This window comes from Moschus berezovskii, chromosome 10, assembly GCF_049115385.1.
Source record: "Moschus berezovskii isolate FMDL1 chromosome 10, NW_MosBer_1.0, whole genome shotgun sequence".
Taxonomy (NCBI): domain Eukaryota; kingdom Metazoa; phylum Chordata; class Mammalia; order Artiodactyla; family Moschidae; genus Moschus; species Moschus berezovskii.
Genome location: NC_142469.1, coordinates 94,474,953 through 94,497,540, shown reverse-complemented (window position 1 = coordinate 94,497,540; position 22,588 = coordinate 94,474,953). Strand labels below are relative to the sequence as shown.

Here is a 22,588-nt window from a genome sequence, read left to right as displayed (position 1 = left end):
TTTTCTAACGAGTGGAAAGCAGATGCCCATAAGAATCTAGTGTCTTAACAAACAGATCCACGTCAGTTTCTAATGTATTCATGAATTATAGTAAAGAGGGTTATCCACATTTAAACAAAGTTATTGCACAGGAATGCAATAAAAATGAATAAACTAGAGCCTTCTGAATGAGCAAGGACAGATCTCAGAAGTCTCATGTTGGACACAATTAGCAGGCGGAAGAACAAAAATTACAAAGTATCATTTATACAAAGGACGCAAGATAATTCCCAAGCACACTTGTCACTCCTGCTTGGCTGCAAGAATCCAACTCCTTCTTGTTTTCCTCGCATGGTGCATAATACAGGAGGTGCTCAGCAAAGGTTTGTAAAGCCAAGAAATATGTACATGAAGCAATTAATCCACACAGCGAGGCATTAAAATGAAGCAGCAGGGAGAGAAAACACGAGAATCTTTGTGTATCAATGGAGGAGGCTGGAACGGTACAAGGTATCAGCTGGCCCCAGCTACTCTGGAGGAAGGTTCCAGAGGTTCTCCTTTCATTGCTGGAACATTAGGCCACCTGGGAGAGTTAGGGAAGAGGAAGAACACTTAGGGGAGAGTGGAGCCTAGGATGCTGGAGGTGGGGAGGGCAGCGAAGCGGGGAGAGGTATGCACAAGCACGCACAGAAGAGATCAAAGAACAACAGAAAGAAAAGAAACATCTCCAGTGACCCTGGAAACCTCTCACTGACAAGCTGCCACCGGATTTACGGAGAGGCTCCGAGGAAAGAAAAGGCAAAGCAGGCTTCTGAGGGGACCTGGCAGCTGCGTGAACACAGAAGGTCCCTCCTCGATCTGGAGTTTGGGCAGTGTGGGCTGGCACAGGGCACGGCCTCGCACTGGCCACGCTCTGAGCGCTTGTTCCTAATCCCTCCTGGGCCCCGTGGTTTTCAGCTGCCACCCCCTCTTGCCTGCTGGGGTCTGTGCCAGAGGTGGCAGATGGATGCGCGTTTTGCAATTATCACCAGAGCCAGGCGTCTGCGGCCCTTCCCTAGTTGCTCAAAGTGACTCATCTGTTAGTGATGACACTGTGCTGCTTCGGGTGGGTCCATCGGAAAGCGGGCGAAGGAGAAATCTGGGTGTCACTACAGACCGCTGCTGTGTGCGTGACTAAGCTGCATCCACTCATGTCGCTCTTTCAAGCATTTCAAGTCATTGGAAAAAATAAACAAGATAAATGGATATCATGATGCAGCTCTTTGATGAGAAATATTTCCTGACAGATTTTTCCAAAGAAATGCTTAAAACTGCCGCTTGGTGAATGATGTCACCAATGAGAACAATTGTGTGCAACATGCAAGTTCTGACAAAGGGCGCCCAGCAGAACTCTAGATGCTTTACCTACTTGTCCAAAAAATACCACCCACCCCTTAGGTGGCATGAAGAGAAACAGCAGGGGAGGATTCTGAAGGCTGGAACCCATGAGGATCAGCAACTTCCTGTGTGCCTCCTCTTTGTCACCCCAATCACTGCAGCAAGCATTTCCTAAAAAGGCACATTCGGGGACCATCTGTCCCTGAGCCTCGCTGCCAAACGATGGCAAATCAAGTCAAGTTGCACCTGTTTTATGTAGCTACCTGACGCTTCTTCCAAAAAGCCTGGCATTCAACAGATGACATGGGAATCAGGCAAGTTGTGATTGGTAGAGATGGAAGAATTTCATTGCTTTAATCAACATGTAATTGACATATATATTCAGGTATATGCCATAATGGGCTTCCCTCATAACTCAGTTGGTAAAGAATCTGCCTGCAATGCAGGAGAACTGGTTTCGATTCTTGGGTTGGGAAGATCCTCTGCAGAAGGAAATGGCAACCCACTCCAGTATTCTTGCCTGGAGAATCCCATGGACAGAGAAGCCTGGCAGGCTGCAGTCCATGGGATCACAAAAGTTGGACACGACTTAGCAACTAAACCACCACATGACATAATACATGAATATATCGCAAAATAATCATGTCAGTAAGTCTAGTTAACATCCATCACCACACAGTTACAATTTTTTCTCTTAGCAACTTTCAAATAAACAAAACAGCACTGTGAACCATAGTCACCAGGCTCTGTGAGAAGAATTTCAAGATCCAGCAAAGATTAGATGTGAGAACGTTGGAAGGGTAGGCATTTGCCTCTTCTTAAATATGGCAACACCTGAAAACTATTCCAAATGGCAAAATGTCCTCCCTCAACGAACCAGCTAAGCAATCAAAAATCACACTGTAAACTTTCATTGGCTTGACTATCTGGATCACACAGGATGCCAAAGGGGCAGGCAGTGAATCAGTCCTGATGAACATGGCTTTGGGGGCGATTCCATCCCTGTGTGACCCTGGGATTTGTTCTCCACAGTCACTGGCATTATTCAGCAGCACCAGTGCCTTCATCACTCATCACTGAAATACTTCACTTCCCCATCTTTGGGAGGGGGGAGGGGGAGGGGAGAGGGTTTATCTTCAGAGAAGTTCATTTGCTGACAGGGCACACCAGAACTGATCCTATTTTTCATGATCTGAAGAGAGGCTTATGAATCTGTTTTGGGTGAGGGTTTGTGCCTGCTGTGCTTATAATGACTTCTGCCAATGTAAATTCCTGAAGCTCTTAACTGCATCCTGGTTCCCCCTCCTTTAACTTAAAAACCACTGACACTATTTTGTCCATTTATTTCCTTGACTATCCACCATTAAAGATTAATTTGCTCTGCTGATGAGAACAGTCTCTTGAATCTATATTAGAGATTCAGACCACTGCTTAGATTAATTTATTTTGTACCCAAATTCTAACCTTTTTGTATATGCAGCAGAACAGTTCATTTGCCCTCACCAGATCCAACTAAACTGGCATTTAATTCTTCCTTCACCTACTAATGGGCTTCTCACACTCCGTACACCTGTAATTCACATCACACAAAGTCCACATAAGTAATCCAACTGCAATAAATAATCAGTGGACTAAACTCAGCAGAATTATAATTTCCCACTTCACAATCCCTGAGAAAACTAAGTTCATCAAGGGTTCCATTATCAATGAAGGACAATATTATTTAGTACAAACACCTGAATCTTGTCTAAAGGAAAGAAATCCATTTCTAAACTGTTTGAGACTTGTGTGATTGTGACTCCCTTTTCTAAAGATACAGAAATCAAAAATCATGTGTCAAATTGCCTTTAACATAGTTTTTCTCCTGCCCAGATAAATCTAAACATGAGAATATAAAGCTGATTTTAATATAGGGTTGATCAGCTTTGAAAACACGATCATGGTGTCACATGATCATTCATTCTGAATTTAATAGAAAAAGAAAAGGCCATAAAAGCACAATCAATCACTGGAAAATGCCAACTGTTTAAAGTCACTGCCCTTTAAAGCCTCTACCTCCTCCACTGAGTCTTTTATAAAATAATAATCATTAATGTCTGGGGGCAGGGGGACCATCCAATGGCAAGATGCATGTGGTTCTTCCAGCAAAGCCAAAAAATAAAATAAATAAATAAATCTTTTAAAAAAGTGGGTCCAAAAGTCAGCTCCAACACATCCTGGCTCTTTCTCCCTGGGCAGAAGAGGCCTGGAGCCTAAAGAGCCCTAATGAAAGTGGGCTTAATAATAAGAGCGAACAACTGACATACTGGGACTAAAATCCTTTTGGATACTAGATAAAGCTTCCCATGTTTCTGGCTAATAAATATGAACTCTTTATGATCTACCTGTTTAATTACTCTAACACATAATTAGGCTCTCGTAGCCAATAGCTGCAACCTCTAGAATGTTGTTCCTATCTGACTCTGGTCTTTCTTTGTAATTTCCCAATTCTCACTTTTCAGAAATATCATTCTGAAGGTGACAGTTTTCAAAGGGCAGATTTCAACTCATTAATCTCACATTCAAGTTCTACTCCTCTTCCCAGCCCCAAACGGCAGTCTTTTTTGAGGAAATCCCATGAGAAGCCAGATGAAAAGTTTTCCCTGCATGCAGGCTCTCAGATCCATTAAACAAGCAAAACAGCAGCCTCCTTGGCTTTTTCCAGCAAAGTACAGATCTCCTAAAATCACTCTCCATTCAGCAATTTGGTTTCTAACTCAGAGAACCATGGAATAAGCTGACACCCTGGCATTTCTGTCCTTTTATCCCTATTTTAAAAATTTTTGAGCATTGAAATTCTCACCATAGCTGGCTGTGGCCTTTTAAGGATTGTTCTTATTTTCTATTTATTATTTAATGTTTATTTATTTATTTTGGCTGCACTGGGTCTTAGTTTCAGCATGTGGGATCTAGTTCCCTGACCAGGGATGGAACCCGGGCCCCTTGCATTGGGAGTGTGGAGTCTTAGCCACTGGACCACCAGGGAAGTCCCTAAGAGGTTGTTTTTAAACTGGACACACATTTTCGCCACCCTCTCTAAGTCCCTAGATTACAGAAATCTTCTATAAATATTTGTTGAACGGAATGAACAAAGAGAATATAGCAAAACACCAAGCCACGCCTCCTCCAGTCACTCACACTGACTCTCCTACATTTTCTTTCATTTACATTTTCTTTCTGCTGCAGTCAGCTCAGTAATCAGGGCTGGGAGTATTTCCATGTACGCATAAACTGAACAATATTTAAATGACAGGTTAAGATACTACATGGTGGGTGTGAGTGGGAAGGTGACAATGGCCAGCACCAAAGCCTATCAGAAATGTAAGATGCAGTCACCATGACATCAAAGCAAGGAAAGAATCTGCCTTCAACACACGATGAACAACAGAGCTGGTCTGTCCTTCTGAAAACACTGGACAATTCCCATTTGCAAACAATAATTAGACATCCTTCTTCTGTACTGTCATATGGCATGATATTTCCATGACCCAGCCGACTACCGGGACCAAGGATGCCTCTCACCGCCCACTCACAGACTAAATCATCCTGCAAGAACCTCTCATGCATATCAATGGACAGACTCTGATCGCTAAGATAATAGGTTAATACCTCAACCTCTATTTCACAAAAAGGAAATAAATTCAGAATGAAAAATCTGATGTTTATCAGACAGCAATGGCACAGCCACCTTTAACTATAAAAAAGAGATTTCTAAAAGTCCGTAAGTCAAACTGGCAATTCCCTTAACAGATGGTAAGAGAGATGCCCTCCAGCCCATATTAAATCCAATTTCTTTCCACCATCCCAGTCAATGGAAGTGTTCCTCTGTGATTCTGAGATTTGAAAATCACGCAAAGTGACCCTGAGCAATAGGAGAAGAAGCTCCCCCTAGCCTGGCTAGCTGGCCTGGACATCCCCATCCTTGATTTCCACAAAGCCCACTGCGTGCATGGTCAGTGACTCAATCATGTTCAACTCTTGGCAACCCCATGGACTCTAGCCTGCCAGGCTCCTCTGTCTACAGGATTTTCCAGGCAAGAATACTGGAGTAAGTTGCCATTTCCTACTCCAAGGGATCTTCCTAATCCAGAGATTGAACATGTATCTCCTGCGTCTCCTGCATCGGCAGGTGGATTCTTTACCACTGAGCCACCTGGGAAGCCCTACAAAGTCCACTTGCATCCTTCAAATCCAAGTAATAACCAAAGCACAATTACTTATTTTCTTCATGTTTTATATAAAAATATCCTTTTTCTACCTATTTTCTATCCTATTTTTTACCTATCAGCTCTATTTTAGTATCAACTGCATCAGAAATGGCATCTATTGAAGTGGAAAAAAATGAAAGCACCATTCTGACTAGTCAATCACTAATCCATTAGTGTGGGGACTTCAATTATACTGCTGTGTTTTCTAAAGAGCCCAAGTCAGAAAAGATTTAAATGTCAAGAGTCCACAGTTTGGCATATGAATCAAAATGGGGAAATACAAGTCTCTTTCTTCCTAACCAGGGACCCACACAGGATGAAACCATGGACCCAAGTCCATGGACCCAAGTCTGTGACAGAACAATATCACTTCTGTGAAATCAGTAGATTCTTTCAAACCTGCTCTTCAAATTAAATAATCCAAGAATATCATTATCAGTGAATCTGGGCATTTTATGCAATTAATATGTAATGGAGAAGTATTGCCTTATATGGAGCCAGATTCAACCAGCATGTGGCAAGCTTCATGTTATGTGCTTTCCTATGTACCCTGACTTCTGCACTTATTAACTACGTCACCTGAGGCAATTTACACAGGCTGTCCTGTGTCTCAACTGATGATCATAGTGCCAATCTCATAACTCTGCTGTGAAGATGAAATGATTAATACATGTATTAGATCAGTGCCTGGCATGTGCTTAGAAATGACTAAGCTCTTATTATTGTTGCTATCACTAATAATATTTTCATTGCAAATAGCCCTTACTAAAACCTAAGGAGGTGATTATTAACTACCTCCATTTTCATAAAGGAGGAAAAGGAGGCTCAGGGAGGTTGAGAAAATTGCTATAAGTCACACAAGTTTGGTGCTGGTATAAGACTCTAGATTCAAAGTCCAGTCTTCTTTCCACTCCCTGCTCACCAACCCCCCTCAACTGCCAACTCATCCTCTGCAATGAGACTATAAATAGATCTGTCTGATTCAGCAAAGATGGCTTCCTTACACTTCTAACTTCAAAGAGGCATAATAATTGTATGTAAAATTCTTTTGATCAAAAAATAGTACCTCCAGAGAAGGCAACTTGAAAAGGAACATCATTAATTGTCAGGCATTTAGCTGAGATTAGTCAAAGTCCTTTAACAACCTACATGTCTTGCTGTGTCAAGCAGCTTAGGAAGACTGGCATGATGGAAAGAAAGCACAAGATCAGGTGTCAGAAGCTCAAGGATAAGTCGCAGTCTCTCTGCTCACTGCTGTGAGATCTTAGACAAGTCACCCAAATTCTGTGTTTCAAGTGATGGTTGTGAGGATTAAATAAGATAATGCTTGTTCCCTCAGTGTGAACTCTAGAGCTCAGGGGAAACACAAGCTATTATTTTTATAATCACAACCCAGGTGCCAGTAAAATCTGTTTCTTGTGCACATAAGCTTAAAGACAAAAGTATCCAAACTTTTCTGAAATGATCCTTTCATACATCAATGACCTTGACTGAAATTCCGCAGAATTTTACACCATTTCCATTCCTAGGAACCATGAGCTCAAAAAGGGGGCAAGATAGACTCCCTCACAAACTCCAGCACCTTTTCCTTCCTTCTTCCTTTGGGACTCCAAGGAATATTCAAATGCCATATCCTCTCATTTCATAAGCCTCCTCAAAGAGACTAGCTCAGTTCAGCTGCTTAGTGTGTCTGACTCTTTGCGACCTCATGGATTGCAGCACGCCAGGCCTCCCTGTCCATCACCAACTCCCGGAGTTTGCTCAAACTCATGTCCATTGTGAGTCGCTGATGCCATCCAGCCATCTCATCCTTTGTCGTTCTCTTCTCCTCCTGCCTATAACATTTCCCAGCATCAGGGTCTTTTCCAATAAGTCAGTTCTTCACATCAGGTAGCCAAAGTATTGGAGTTTCAGCTTCAGCATCAGTCCTTCCAATGTATGTTCAGGACTTATTTCCTTTAGGATTGACCGGTTTGATCTCCTTGCAGTCCAAGGGACTCTTAAGAGTCTTCTCCAACACCACAGTTCAAACGTTTCAATTCTTCAGCACTCAGCTTTCTTTATGGTCCAATTCTCACATCCATACATGAATACTGGAAAACCCATAGCTTTGATTAGATGGACCTTTGACAGTAAAGTAATGTTTCTGTTTTAAGGAATACTATTATTAGAGGAGGAAAAGGCCCTCCATCTCATTAAATTATACGGAGTGTAAACACTTTTCTCCCTGAACATTGCAAAACCTGGGGGAAGGAGGAGGAGGGCTCTCATGCATATCCAACCTTTCTCACCTAAACACCAAAAGATGCACTTCCCCACCCAGAAGAACTGAAGAAAAAAGGGAGTGATAAGTGAGTAAGGGGCATGTCTATACCCACCAGTCTGCATCTACTCTCAGCAGCCATCCCCCACCCCCACATCACATGTTAATTCACTGGCATAATTTATCACTTTTCCTGACTAAGTTTCTACCGAGCTTGTCCAACCCTTCGCAACAATTCGATACTGCTCTCCAAATATCTAATTGTTTTAACTCTTAATTTCCCAACTATGTATAAATAAAGGAGTTCTAGTCCCCGAAGAGCTAAAGGGTGAGGTCACCTGCTGCCTTTCTGTCCTTACTTCGACAAAGCCTAAAGTCAGATTATCAACCCTCAGATAGGAGTTTACCAGGTCAAATCTTAAAAAAATAAACAAAACAGAAAATCCTCTCCAGAAAAGAGATGTCCAAACAGCAACAGTTTGAGAAGGCCCCTGTTCCGTGTGTGTGTGTGTGTGTGTGTGTGTGTGTGTGTGTGCTCAGTCGTGTCTGACTCTCTGCAACATTATGGACTATAGTCTACCAGGCTTCTCTGTCCATGGGATTCTCCAGGCAAGAATCCCGGATCAGTTTGCCATTTACTCCTCCAGGGGATCTTCCTGAGCCAGGGATAGAACCTGTGTCTTCTGTATCTCCTGCATTGGCAGGCATATTCTTTACCACTGAACCACCTGGAAGGCACCCCCTTCTCCATACCCACATACAATGAAAAAAAAAAACCTGATTTGCAACCTGGTCACTCCATGGTGAGACCCACCAATGGACAAGTTGTGCTCATACACACAGATTCCAGTCAGCTTCAAACATGAATACACTGCCCAGAATTAGCAAGGATGGACAAAAACAGACAGAGAAAAAGGTGATTCAGAGAAAAAAGAGAAAAGGCAGAGAGCAGAATAATCTTCAAAAGGAAACAAAACATTGACCGACATCCTCAAAGAGAAAAAAGAAATAAATGCCTCCATAATATGAGAAGGAAAACTCAAACCAAAGAGTGAACAGCGATCAAGAAAGAGTTCTTCAATATTAAAAATAAGAGCTGAAAATTCAAAATATCAATCAAAATGTAGAAGATAAAGTCAGGGAAATCTTTCAGAAAGTAGAACAAAAGATCAAAGAGATGAAAAACGAAAGGAAAAAATTAAGAAGCTAGAGGCTCCATCCAGAAGATGTCACATCTAGATAATAGGAGAACCAAAAATATAGAATATTGAGGGAAAAATTTATAAAAATAATAAATAATTAAAAATTAGTTTTGAAGAGATGAAAGGCATAAATCTTCAGACTAAAAGAGTTTACAAAGCACCCAGCATATGAACAGAAAAGAACCCACACTAGAGCACATCATTGTAAAATTCCAAAATATGGAGATAATGCAAGTTAACTGAAGGGAAAAGAATAGGTCACCTAGATTCTGAGAATGGAAAAGGCTTCAGAATTTTTAACAACCCAAGTAATACAACAATAGAATAATGCCCTTAAAATTGAGTTTTAGAAATGAATTTTGTCTAGAATTCTATACCATCCAAACTATCAATCAAGATACACTTTCATATATGCAAGGATTCAAAAATTCTACCTTTTATACATCCTTTCTCACTTAAATGAGGAAGACTGAGATTTAAGAAACAAAGCATCGGACATGGGACAGCAGTGAACAGAAGTTTCAACATAATAGCTACTCAGCAGACCCAGAGAATAACTTCTCCATATTGTTGCAAAGGGGCTCCAGGAGGAAAGTCTGGTGTGGAGTGAGTAATGATGCGTTTGAACACACAAAAAAATATATTACACAGGCGAAGATTCTGGGGAGTTCAACCAAAAATACCAATAGGCACTAGACAAAAATAAATGACCAGGTGTCTATCAGCTCCAGGAAAAACAAATGGCTATGTGAGAAAGAAGCATTGGTAATATTTCACTGTCTGACTTATCAGTGAAAAACATTTGTTTAAATCATAATATTATTAATCTTGACTACTGGGTTAAAACGATACTGCTATATAATTTTATTGAGGGGATGAAAGGAAATGAATTGTGTGGAGAGTAAGAGATTTATCACATTTCTCTTAAGTCAAGGAGTGAAAAAAAGTAGTAAATTCAAACTTAGCAATATAAGAGTAAACTGCAGGGAAACAGCCAAAATTGTTGTTATATAAAGATACATAAATATAAAATACATACTCTAGGGAGGGGAACTAAGGAATGGGAAAGACATTGCTACTTTTTCATCATAAGCCTGTTTTTGGTTTTCAAAATTATGAATATATACATCACATTGATTAAATATATATATATGTTTTGATAACTAAAATTTTTAAATCTCTATGAATACAGTATGTAATCAATATAAAGGAAAACTGGCGATTGTAAGAATAAAGCTCAAATAAGTAACTGACCTCAAGGCAAATGACCCTGAAACCTCCCATTCATTAAAATTTTACATACTCTGAAAAGCATACTTTCCTCTCACTTTGTAGTTATACCACTTCAAAAAGAAAAGTCCTCTCATTATTGCTTTGATATTGTAAATTAACTTCAAAACATCTGATAGATCTTCTAATTTCTCTTATCATAGGAGCAAAGTGAAAATACCTCTTTTACATATATTTTCATAAACGATCAAATCCTTAATTTATATACTGGTCATTAGAGTATTCATTAAATGCTTTGCTCTAATCAAACTAATATCCATGTGTTTTACACTAATACTTATGCTCTTGACAAATATCTACACAAAGCGTAAAATTTATCCTTCCAATAAAGGCAACCATTCATTTATGAAAAACAGAATCAGTGTTAAGCTTTCTAAAAACGCATACCTCTAATAGAATGTATTCTCCAGTCATAAATCTAAAATTTTTACTAAAATGACTCCAAACCTTCCTATAATTTCCTTTGAGGTCTGGCTTTTATGTGATATAAAAGCATTCAACACACCCAATTCTATTAGTTTTAAGTCTTCCAGAACCAGACACGTTTAGGTTCACAAATAAGGAAATCAGTGTTATTCAAACACACGCACTTCACCTATGGATATAATGGCTATTTAGTGTACACATAATCAAAACCACTTATTGTGGTTCTGCTTTAAAAATAGAGCAATTAATTTAATAAAAAAATAAAATAAAAAAACCAGCTCAAACTTGACATTTAGGGAAAGTGATTTGGTTACCTCTGTTGGTTTGTAGCAGTCTACAAGAGCTTCCTAGAAGAAAATACAGAGAAGTTTTATCTTAAAATTCGACATCATTTAAGTGAAGTCATTTCATTCTTATAACATTATTCTTAACAGGGTAAATCAGTATTTCATACTGACTACCAAGAATCACACTGTATTTCAGCTTCCGTTAGCCCTCTGAAGACACAAAGTTGGACCTTTCACTGGCACTCTTCAGAACACACACATACACACCTGTCGTTCGGGCTGCCTATGTGGTTCATAATAATCTGGATACACTTAAGTTGAGACAGCCTGTGAGAGACGGTGACAATCACATTGGACACAGAGAATGAGAGGGGCTGCGATTCAACCACAAAGTAGCTTGTCTCACCTCTGCAGGCTTTGGTTGTCCTCCCCTGGGAACCAGACAGGGTGACCTGATGGCAGTTAAAGCTTCTTTCAAGTAATTACTTTTCAGAAAAAAAATTTATGTCATTACATTTTCTATAGAATTGGTGCCTGGGGTTTTTGTTTTGCTTTTTGTAACTTTCATAACCAGGATGCTATCATCTCCCAACAAATGTACAAACAAGAAATAAGAGCCTGGCTCTACCACATTAAACTGAGACCGTTCACCACTCAAGGGACACCAGTAATTATTAACACACTAAACACATTAACACATTCCTTTACTTGCCCCTAGTGATCATTTGTCTTCTGTGATAACTAACAGCCATTAACAGTAATTATCAATGAACAGTGAGAACCATGGCAGGTCAAAGGTTAATTGGTTTTAGAAACTCCCAAATGCAGATTTTATAATGATAGATTTGACTTCCCGTGGAAAGGGAAATAAGTATTTTTTTGCTCTGGACAAAGGAAATGGGGGAATCTCAATATCCATTGTATTAGGTGAGCATGAACCGATAAAAGATATTTTATTAGAATGATGTTATAAACAGTCTTATCTAGAAATGAATTTCATGAATGGTATAATCCACAAGTGCAAGACCAGAATCCTGGGCTTAGGTATTCCAGTTCTAGCTCAGCTCCTCTCCTTCCCACACAATTGTGGGACATGCCTTCCTTCTCTGGCAAATGGATCTCTGGAGGCAGAACCATCCTTTTCCCAAGAAGTTGGAGCTGAAGAAACTCATATCCGTAAGGTGTTGTAAGATCGGACTATAGTCAGGTCCTTTGGGCTGTTTTATCTCCAGATGTGCAGTTTATGTGGGTGAATACTCAGCACCCTATTGATTCCCTCTGCAAACTGCCATTGCCCAAGTGCCGGTGCCAATACCACCCCAGGGCAGGATCAGCGAGAGCCGTGCTCTGGAGACCCAAGTGTTTTCAAGCATTCATCAAAGGATCTAGATTTTGAATACTGCTTACCCGTAATTTTAAAGCCCTCTCTTCTTCACTGTCTGCATCAAGAAGATCATCAATGTCAATTTCCACATCTGGCATTTCTTCTTCCTGGGGAACAAATATGGAAACGTTCTATTTAGTGAGATACTGCACTGGATCAAACCCATGTTGTTGAGTCATATAGACGTGCTGACAGTGAACGGGGGTGGGGGCACAGGGAAGAGACTAGGAGGAAGGGGAGGGAAAGAAGAAGGAAGGGGAAGCAGGAAAGAGAAGAAACGGCAGGAAAGGTGGGAAGGGGAAGGAGGGAGAAGGAACAGGAGAGAGCGGGAAAAGGAGACATTAGAGTCACAAAGCAGAGACGCTAATGCTACCTCAACAACGATGATTTTCTACTTTCTGGGAGGAAATTGCCTTTCTGAGTATTTAATGGGGGGTTGATCAATTATAGGAAGACTAGTGTGACTTGCAGTTTCCTACCCAACATCTATATTTCCCTTGGTGACTACTTCGTCTATTTTCGGAGGGTGAGGGGTACGGGGGCACATGGATCTGCATCTCCCTCCCCAGCTCAGGGTCTGGAAAAACCTGAGTCCACCAGGGGTTTCTGAGCCAGGGCTCTTGGGTCAGTATCACCCCAGCCCCAGTTACAGACTCAACTCAGACCAGTGGGGGCTCTGGGAAAAGATGCTCTTTCAACAGCAGCATCCTGGCTGGAGAGCGGGCTGAGGGAGCCCATTACCTAGAAACTTCTGCAACCATTGTGCAACCGTGAAGGGACAGTCTGACTCATGGTGGGCAGACTGGGGAGAAGTACGAAAAGAGGGTTCTAGAAAATGTCGCCTCTGAAGCCCACTGACATTCCAGTAGAGCCCTATTATTGTGAATCAAGTCTAATATTCCTGCAGCCAAAGACATCCCATCCATAACAGAGGGCGAATGCAGTGACAGACCTCCTGATCTGGAATCTGACCTCCAGCGCCCGGTCGAGCCCGGTTACCTCTCCTCTCTGTTACCTGATACTCCCCACGTCTCGGTCTGAGGGAGCGGAGAGAAAGATCACATTTAGAAGAGTGCTTTAATTTTGCACTTCCCCTTCCCATGAGGAGTCACCTGCCTGCCAACTCGTCCCAGCCTCAGGGATGGCGAGGAGTATTTACAGAAGTCAGAGAGCAACCTGTGTGGGGACACCTGTGCGTCCACCTGGGCTTCGCTGTTCTGTGCCAGCTGCACTGTTTGGTCCTCAGAGGCAAGGCTGACTTTCCGAGAATTTCCTTTCTAGCAAAACACATTTACTAGCTAACAGTGCTCAACCATTCTTTTTCCTGCTCCTACACAAAAGTGAGGACCCAAGTGTTTTGAGGAAGCTGAGGCAGATGATATACTACTATGAAATAATAAGAAACTGTTTATTGCTGTCTGTATCCCAGTTCCTGACACAGAGCTCTTCAAACCCTTGTAAAAACAGTAAAAGTGAAGTAGCTCAGTCGTCTCCGACTCTTTGCGACCCCATGGACTATAGCCCACCAGGCTCCTCCATCCATGGAATTCTCCAGGCAAGAGTACTGGAGTGGGTAGCCATTTCCTTCTCCAGGGGATCTTCCCAACCCAGGGATCAAACCCAGGACTCCCACACTGTAGGCAGATGCTTTACCGTCTGAGACATCAGGGAAATCCTTGTAAATCCTTGTAAATAGGGGTGCTGACTATTGTGTTATTTTTACTATTATAAGATAGGAAGGCAATATTGGAAAGTTCAGATAAAGCAGAAGGAAAACTAAACCCAAAGTAGAGGGGCAAGTCTAAGACGTTAGTCTTATTAAAGTTAAAATCTCTTTTAAATTTTTTAATAATACTAACAAAAAATGGGAAGGAAAAAGCAAGTCTCCTTAGAGAAGTCAAATGACCTCAGAACTGGGGAAGAATGATTCTTGCTGGAGAGTAGGGATAGGAGTAAAAGTAAAACATAATCACCTGGCATTCCAGGACATCAGAAAAGCAGTACAGGGTTGGAGGTGTGTACCTGCCTATAAGAATATTTGACAGTACCAAGCAGGCCCTGAGACTTGGTCTACATGAGGCAATGAACACAGCATCACTGTGCTCCACTTAGAGCTGGCTGGGCTGCTGTGCCTTTTCCCTCCTTCCCTGGAAGCCATCCAGCCCACATTTTTATCGAACCAGTCTGTCTCTCAGCCTAGTACAGAGCCACTCTTCCAAATGAGATTCCATTTTTAAGCCCTCCCCAGGGCTTTGGAACTGTGGTGCTGGAGAAGACTCTTGAGAGTCCCTTGGACTGCAAGGAGATCCAACCAGTCCATCCTAAAGGAGATCAGTCCTGGGTGTTCATTGGAAGGACTGATGCTGAAGCTGAAACTCCACTACTTTGGCCACCTGATGTGAAGAGAACAGACTCCTTGGAAAAGACCCTGATGCTGGGAAAGATCGAAGGCAAGAGAAGGGGGCGACAGAGGATGAGATGGTTGGGTGGCATCACTGACTCAATGGACGTGAGTTTGAGCGAACTCCGGAAGATGGTGAAGGGCAGGGAAGCCGGGAGTGCTGCAGTTCATGGGGTCACAAAGATTTGGACACGACTGAGCAACTGAACAAAGGGCAGAGCAGAGAGATGGGGACAGACGTGGCCTCCACCAGGGGGAGGATGCCGGAGGGCCCCGAGGCTGCGCTCCACTCAGTCAGGATGCTGGGGAAGACCACACTGACGCCTCCCCGTGTGGGTGCAGTCTCCCTGTTCATCATCTACCTTTCACACTGGAATTTTCTTGCTCCTGTGCTGCCTGCGCTGACTTCTTATATTGTGTAATTTGAAATTGTGACTGAAAGGAAGACTGTGGGTGGAGAGGGGAGCCATTTAGGGAGCCACAAAGAGCGGTGTGGCTCTCAAGGGGCTGCCAGACTTTCCACAGTGAAAGGGCTGGTGGGAACTGAAACACCAACAAAGAAACTCACTGGACGACAGAACAACTGGCAGCGCATGAACACAGATTGCAGCTGGGAAGCCGCAGTGTGGAATAAATGACGCCCGAACACATGGACCCTCCCTGGGGCCAATGAATACTGAAGCCACGGCACACACGGTGCGGATATTCTAGCAAATGTGGTGCAAGATTAATTCACCTACGCCCACAGCTCAGCACGACTTTAATAACCACCATGTAAGGGCAAAACACCCAGAGCCTGTTTCAGCTGACGCTCTTCAAGAAAAACCAAGCAAAAGCGATAACCTCACAAGTTTCCATCTGTGTAACAATCTACACAGCCTCGCCCTAAGTTCCCTGACTCCTCTCTCAAAGCAGTCATTTGGGTTCAGTGATTAGACACGCTTTGGGTGCAAAGTATGCATTTATGTCACGGTTTAATGAAATCAAGTAGAGGAAACAGGATATAGAAACTCGTTCAAGTAATTACAGCTGAGGGGAGCTCCGTGTCTGCTTTTCTGAAAGGAAATAAAAGAATAAGTGAACAATGCCCTTGTCAGCACAGCACAGCACAGGTTTCCTCGCAAACATCGTTCAGTTTTGAGGCCAAATTTGGTCAAACAAGCTTTTACTTGCACAGCAGCAGAGTCTCGCCTACAGGGCAGCGTCTGCAATTAGGTATCCTCTCGCCACGACTGTACTGGGCTCCCCAAAGGTTCTGACCTCATATGACCCATTTCCCCCACCCTTGACGTCTGGGCCATCCAATGTGGCCACCACATGTGGTATTTATGCTTAAATTCACTAAGATGAAATAGAATTCAAAATCTGGTCCCCCGGTCACCTTAGCCACATTTCAGGGCTCAGCTGCCACATGTAGCAAGTGACATGGGTTCTTTCATTTCACTGGACACCACGGCCCTAGGGTCCACTCACCCTCTGGCCCAGACAAAGCAAAGCCCCCTTCCCCTTTTAAAGGAACTTGACAGGAATAAAGAAAACAGCCAACATCCCAAGGTCACCACCATGCCCCAAGGGCATATAGCTGAGAAATCCTGGGTTTGGCTTTCTAAGTGGGAAGGCTGATGCAAACCAAGTATTCACTCACTGAGTAATTATACCGAATCACTAGGTATGAGCATTTTCTACCAACCGATGAGCTTCTCAGGACCCCCACCGGCTTCTCTCAGAAGCCAGGAGGAGGTCAGGCTGAATGTGTGGACCAGAGCTGAGCGTGGAGCACAGAGCAGGGTGGATTCTGAAGGTTGGTGATGCTGAAACCAAAGCCCCGGGGAGGACAGAGAGATGGGGCCATGGAGGTACTCGTGGGAAGGAAAAACAGACCTAGCATCAAGCATAGAAGCCTGCGTCTATTTGGTGTTTAATCATTTTAATGAGGAGTGTGGACATAGTCCAAATTCAGTTGACGTTCTCTTGAGCTCTATCTTCTGTATAAAGCGGTAACAGGAGAAGGCAATGGCAAGCCACTCCAGTACTCCTGCCTAGAAAATCCCATGGATGGAGGAGCCTGGTAGGCTGCAGTCCGTGGGGTTGCTAAGGGTTGGAAACGACTGAGCGACTTCACTTTTCACTTTCACACATTGGAGAAGGAAATGGCAACCCACTCCAGTGTTCTTCCCTGGAGAATCCCAGGGACGGGGGAGACTGGTGGGCTTCCGTCTATGGGGTCACACAGAGTCGGACACGACTAAAGTGACTTAGCAGCAGCAGTAGCAGCAGCAGTAGCAGCAGTGAATAACCTTGGGGACAGATCAAGTCACTTACAAGGAAGAAACTCCACCCACGACCTACTCTGGTTTGCCAGAATTTAGTTGTGTTCGGGGACTTCCCTACACTAAAAATAGATCTGCCAACAGGGGCTCAGGTGAGACAAGGCATGAAACAACCTCTTGAGTGGCTGGGTAAGTCAGCAGCTAACATCATCCCCCACTGAGTCAGAGATCTTCCTGTTGGTACCCACAGAATGAGGGCCTTGATCACGTGTGTGCATCCTTCTGGTTAAGGAAGTATCCACTGAGCGTTCACCATGTGTGAGGTTCTGTGTGTCAACCCTATGAGGCCCTGCCCTGGAGAGGCAGCTGACGCACAAAACAAAATGATATCCAGAGACACCAGAAGACAGACAAACCAAAGTGCTTTATGATGAAGGAAGGGGAACACTTCCACCTGGGGCAGGTTAGGGAGGGTTTCACAGAGAAGCTGGCCTTGTAGAAAGGCAGGATTTGGACAGGATTAGAGGGGGACAGAGACCACCCAAAAGAGACAGGATGGTACACAGGAGGCAAAATCCAAGAACTGTTCTAAATACAGGGTACAGAAAGGTCTTGGCCTGTGAGTCAGACTGCTCTGGGATGCAAATATTAATACTAATGCCTATGAAAGCCAGAAATGAGAGTGAGGGGGTGGGAGTATGGAGTATGAGTGCAACAAGCAAGAGAAAACATGCCCCATGGAAAAGCAGCAAAAAAAAAAAAAAAAACCAAAACCCTCCATTCGCGACTACTGTAACCTCATAGGAACAAATGCTCAGTGCTTCCAGATTCTCCAAGTTTTCAGAAAAGTTGAAAAGATGGATTTTTTAATGATAAAATATCCTGATTTTTTTTCCAGTTGGTTTACAAGTCCTTAAAATATTGTGAAAGACAAACAAAATCTATCCCCTTCATGTTGCCAGCCTTTCCCTGCAGAGACTGTAGCAACGGACGGCTCCAGAGCAAGGGTGGGGAATAATGCTGGGAGAACTGGCCCAGCTGCACAGTCCCGGCCCGGGGGCCCAGGGTAGGGGGTGGGGTGCTGCTGAGAGCCTGCTGCGCTCATCCGTGGGAGGTAACAGGGCCTGGATGAGGCAAGAATGGAAAGATTTCAATAGTGATAAATAGGAAGAGGAAAGAGATGGAATTTGGAGATGAACTGGAAGTTGGAAGAAAGAGAAGATGCAGGTTTCCAACCTGAGAGGTTTTTTTTGTTTTGCTTACAATTTTTTTTTTAATTTATTTTATCATTTGGTGCTGGGCCAGGTCTTTGTTGTGGCATGCAGAATCTGCAGTTGCAACCTGTGGGATCTAGTTCCCTAATCAGGGATCGAACCCGAGTTCCCTGCATTGGTAGCTCAGGATCTCAGCCACTGGACCACCAGGGAAGTCCCAAGCCTGCGCAGTTTTGAAGAAACACGCAATGACAAAGCACGCCTCAGACCCTGAAGACACCTCACAAACCAAAAGGCAGTTCAGAGGGCAGCCATCTCCAGCAGCCCCATCCCCAAGCAAAAGGGGGACCCCCACACTGCCACTTCCCCGTGCAGGCAGGACTCCGCAGGGCCTGTGACCACCCCCAGCTCACACACCAGGACACAGTGATGCAACCTCGTGTTGTGTTCCTGAAACACAGACGGCCTGTGGGGGAAACACACACACACACACACACACACACTCGTACACCGCTAACCAGAAATTTTACACCATGAACCCCGACAAGTGTGGTGTCAGCCGTTAAAAAGTACAAATGCTCGCCTCCCTCCACAGCAGGGAAGGCGGCAGGAATGAAGATGCTAAAGCAGCTGGGAGACCCTCAAGCAGTTTGAAAACGGAGGATGGTTTTTAAGCTCCACCACACAGCCGAAAGTGACAGTGGCTCATTGTTCTCCGCAGTCTCCGTACCAAAATAAGGACAGGAAGGACCATGAGATTAGAGTGTTGTGAGCACGGTGGCAGCGAAGGAGAAACATGGGCAGCGGGGCCAGGTGGGCACTAGCCTATTCTGATACCCGCACTCCCCAGAGCTCCCCTCCACAGGCCTATGGGGAAACTGGAGGAGGAAAAACCAAAGAAGGTCCCCACTGCCAGGGACTATGTGAGTATTATTATCTTCTCTGAAAATAGTTACATTTCATGTTTTCATTAATGACATCCCCAAACCAAATTTCTGTAAGCAAGCACATTTATTCTAAGAATTATCTGGATGACCATCCCATAACTAGATCCAGCTCTGTGTTTATCATCAAGCAGAATTAAGTTAATGGACTAATGAGAAAAAGGTAGATTTAATACTGACTCATTCACACCAAGCGAAGCCCCAAGACACTGCTCAAAAGACTGTGCTGCCCACACTGTGCTTTGCTGCTGTGTCAGTGGCTCAACTGTGTCAGACTCTTTGTGACCCTATGGACTGTAGCCCACCAGGCTCCTCTGTCCATGGAATTCAGGAGACAAGAATACTAGAGTGGGTATTCTAGTGGGTATACTAGATTCCCTTCTCCAGGGGATCTTCCTGACCCAGGCATCAAACCCATGTCTCCTGCATTGCAGGCAGATTCTTTACCATTTAAGCCACCAGGGAAGCCAACTGTGCCTAATTCCTTTTACAGAAAGAATGACATCAGCCATCCCAGTCAATTCACATTGTACATTTGAGTTGGTTGGGTACTTTATGTTTAATTCGCAATTTTGATTTTGTAGTTTATGCTTGGTTTTAAGTGGCATACATCTAAATATTATCATATTAAACCTTTAAATAACATCATAGTAAACCTTTAAAGCCCTGGAATTTGTAAGAACTTTTTCTACTTAAAAAGGAGCCCAGCCTACCCTAAGGCACATCACTGTGAAATATCAGAACACTGGAGATGAAGCGGAGATCTGGGAAGCTTTCAGAAGGAAAACAGGTCACACACAAGGACAGAAAATCAATGTCATCAGGCTTCCCAACAACAGTGCTGTGAGCCGGAAGCCAAGAGAACAAACATGCCAAGATCCTAAGAGAAAATGATTTCTGACTTGGACACCTACATCCCTCTGGACTGCCAACTAAGAGATGGGGAAAAATCACAGACATTTTATGACACATCAGATTTTATATCTTAGTATGTTTACCTCCCACTTCAGGAAGAAGTGCTCCAGTGAAACAAATAAACTAGGAGAGTCATCTGTCGCTGTGGAGCGTGGAGGCCAGAGACTGTACAAGGATGGGGTCTGAGGAGCGGGGCAGGAAGAACTGGGAAGGGATCAAGACTGAGCGTGGAGGCGAACAGAGCTGGAAAGCTGAGTGAAAGGAGAGGAGATGAGCCTCTTTTTAATACAGGCATCAGGTCCAGTCCCTGATGGGCCCACGTCCGCCAAGCATTTTAGAGCAGCTGGGTAGTGAGTCCTGTAATAAAACTCAAAGGGTTAAACAGTGTGCACCATTCCAGATTCAACACTGACAAATGGTACGACCCCATGTCACTAGCATGTATCTAATACACGCTTGGTTTTTGCTTTTTGAGTTTGTTTGTTTACATCCCCTCTGTTTCTTGGATTGCCTTCCCATTAGGTCACCACAGAGCACTGAATGGAGTTCCCTGTTCTATACAGTAGGTTCTCATTAGTTATCTATGTTATACACAGTATTGATAGCATATATATGTCAGTCCCAATTTCCCAATTCTTGTTTTGAAAGTTAAGTAACCTTCAAAGGCTGAAGCTTGCTCCGACCCAAACAGCAAAATCCATCAAACTCCTCCTTTAAAAAGATTAGAACAGCCTGACTGGGCTTCACCCTGTGATAAAGTGAAGGGATGCTTTAAATAATAAGCAGAGAGGCTGCCCTCCTTGCCTCCCAGGTCAGACACCCCTCTGTTCCGCACCCCTCACAGCTAAGGTTCATTTCTGGGCTGTCAGCGCATACACACGGTGGTTGCAGCAGAAAGCAGGAAAGCCACAGGGCACGGCCATCCCCAGTGCCATATGCAGCGTGTCTCCTTCTCGTCCTGCTCAAGGAAACACTGTGATACCAGTGAGCAAGACTGACATTATTTCACAAACACCTAGAATATATTTTAACTTTCTGACAGTTCATTAGCTTTATTCGGTACTTTCACTATCATCATTGAATAAATTATTTCAGATACATCCTTGTGTCACAGCAATCCAGTTGAGCACTGTCCCCCTGTTCTGTTCTTAGTCACTCAGTCGTGTCCAACTTTTTGTGACCCCCATAGCCTGCCAGGTTCCTCTCTCCATGGGATTCTCCAGGCAAGAATACTGGCGTGGGTTGCCATGCCCTCCTCCAGGGGATCTTCCCCATCTAGGGATCGAACCTAGGTCTTCTGCATTGCAGGCAGATTCTTTACCATCTGAGCCACCAGGGAAGCCCAATCAACAATACAAAGCAGGGGCTTCCCTGGCAATTCAGTGGTTAAGACTCTGTATTTCCGGTCTTTATATTCAAGGCTGTGGTCTTTCTGGTAGTCATGTACAAGTGTGAGAGCTGGACCACAAAGAAGGCTGAGCACTGAAGAATTGACACTTTCAAACTGTGGTGCTGAAGAAGACTTTTGAGAGTCCCCTGGAAAGCAAGGAGATAAAAACAGTCAATCCTAAAAGAAATCAACCCTGAATACTCTTTGGAAGGACTGATGCTAAAGCTGAAGCTCCAATATTTTGGCCCCCTGACAGCTGACTCATTGGAAAAGATTCTGATGCTGTGAAAGATTGAAGGCAGAAGGAGAAGAGGGCAGAGATGGTTGGATGGCATCTCCAATTCAATGGACATGAACTGGGGCAAACTCCGGGAGACAGTGAGGGATAGGGAAGCCTGGTGTGCTGCAGTCCATGGGGTCGGGAAGAGTCAACCGTGACAGAGCGACTGAACAATAACACGTTCCACTGAGAGGGGTGCAGGCTCCATTCTTGATCAGGGAACTAAGATCCCACATGCTGCACAAGGTGGCCAAAAATAATAATAATAATTAAAAAATAATACAAAATAAATGCCAGCCCAGAGATATAAAGATTCACACTACTGGTCACATGAGCATATTCTAGATCCAGGCACATTTACTGGGATCTAAACACCCCAGGCAAATCCATGTGACAACCATTCATATTTACTGAGGACCTGCTATCTGCCAAAACTTTCTAGGTGCCGGGGTTAACAAATGAATTATGCACAAAAATACTTGCTCTCAAGGAGATTAAACCCTGATGGGGAAGACAGGCAATAAACACCTAAGTACAATACACACAAATGGTGATAAAGGGCTTCCCTGGTGGCTCAGACAGTAAAGAATCTGCCTGCAATGCAGAACGAACCTGGGTTCGTTCCCTGGGTAGGGAAGATCCGCTGGAGAAGAAAATGGCAACCCACTCCAGTTTTTGCCTGGAGAATCCCAAGGACAGAGAAGCCTGGCAGGCTACAG

At 43.6% G+C, this 22,588-nt stretch overlaps 1 protein-coding gene across 3 annotated transcripts in view; it reads right to left on the bottom strand.

Moving 5' to 3' along the window:
- Positions 1-22,588, bottom strand: part of PPP1R14C (protein phosphatase 1 regulatory inhibitor subunit 14C) — a 124,577-nt gene that overhangs the window by 7,435 nt on the left and 94,554 nt on the right. For all 3 annotated transcript variants that reach the window (XM_055432802.2, XM_088840823.1, XM_055432800.2), the window contains 2 exons: positions 12,479-12,562; positions 11,099-11,131 (listed from right to left, as the gene is read on the bottom strand). In XM_055432802.2, coding sequence (XP_055288777.2) covers positions 11,099-11,131; positions 12,479-12,562 — 117 coding nt within the window. The remainder of the gene's footprint in view (positions 1-11,098; positions 11,132-12,478; positions 12,563-22,588) is intronic.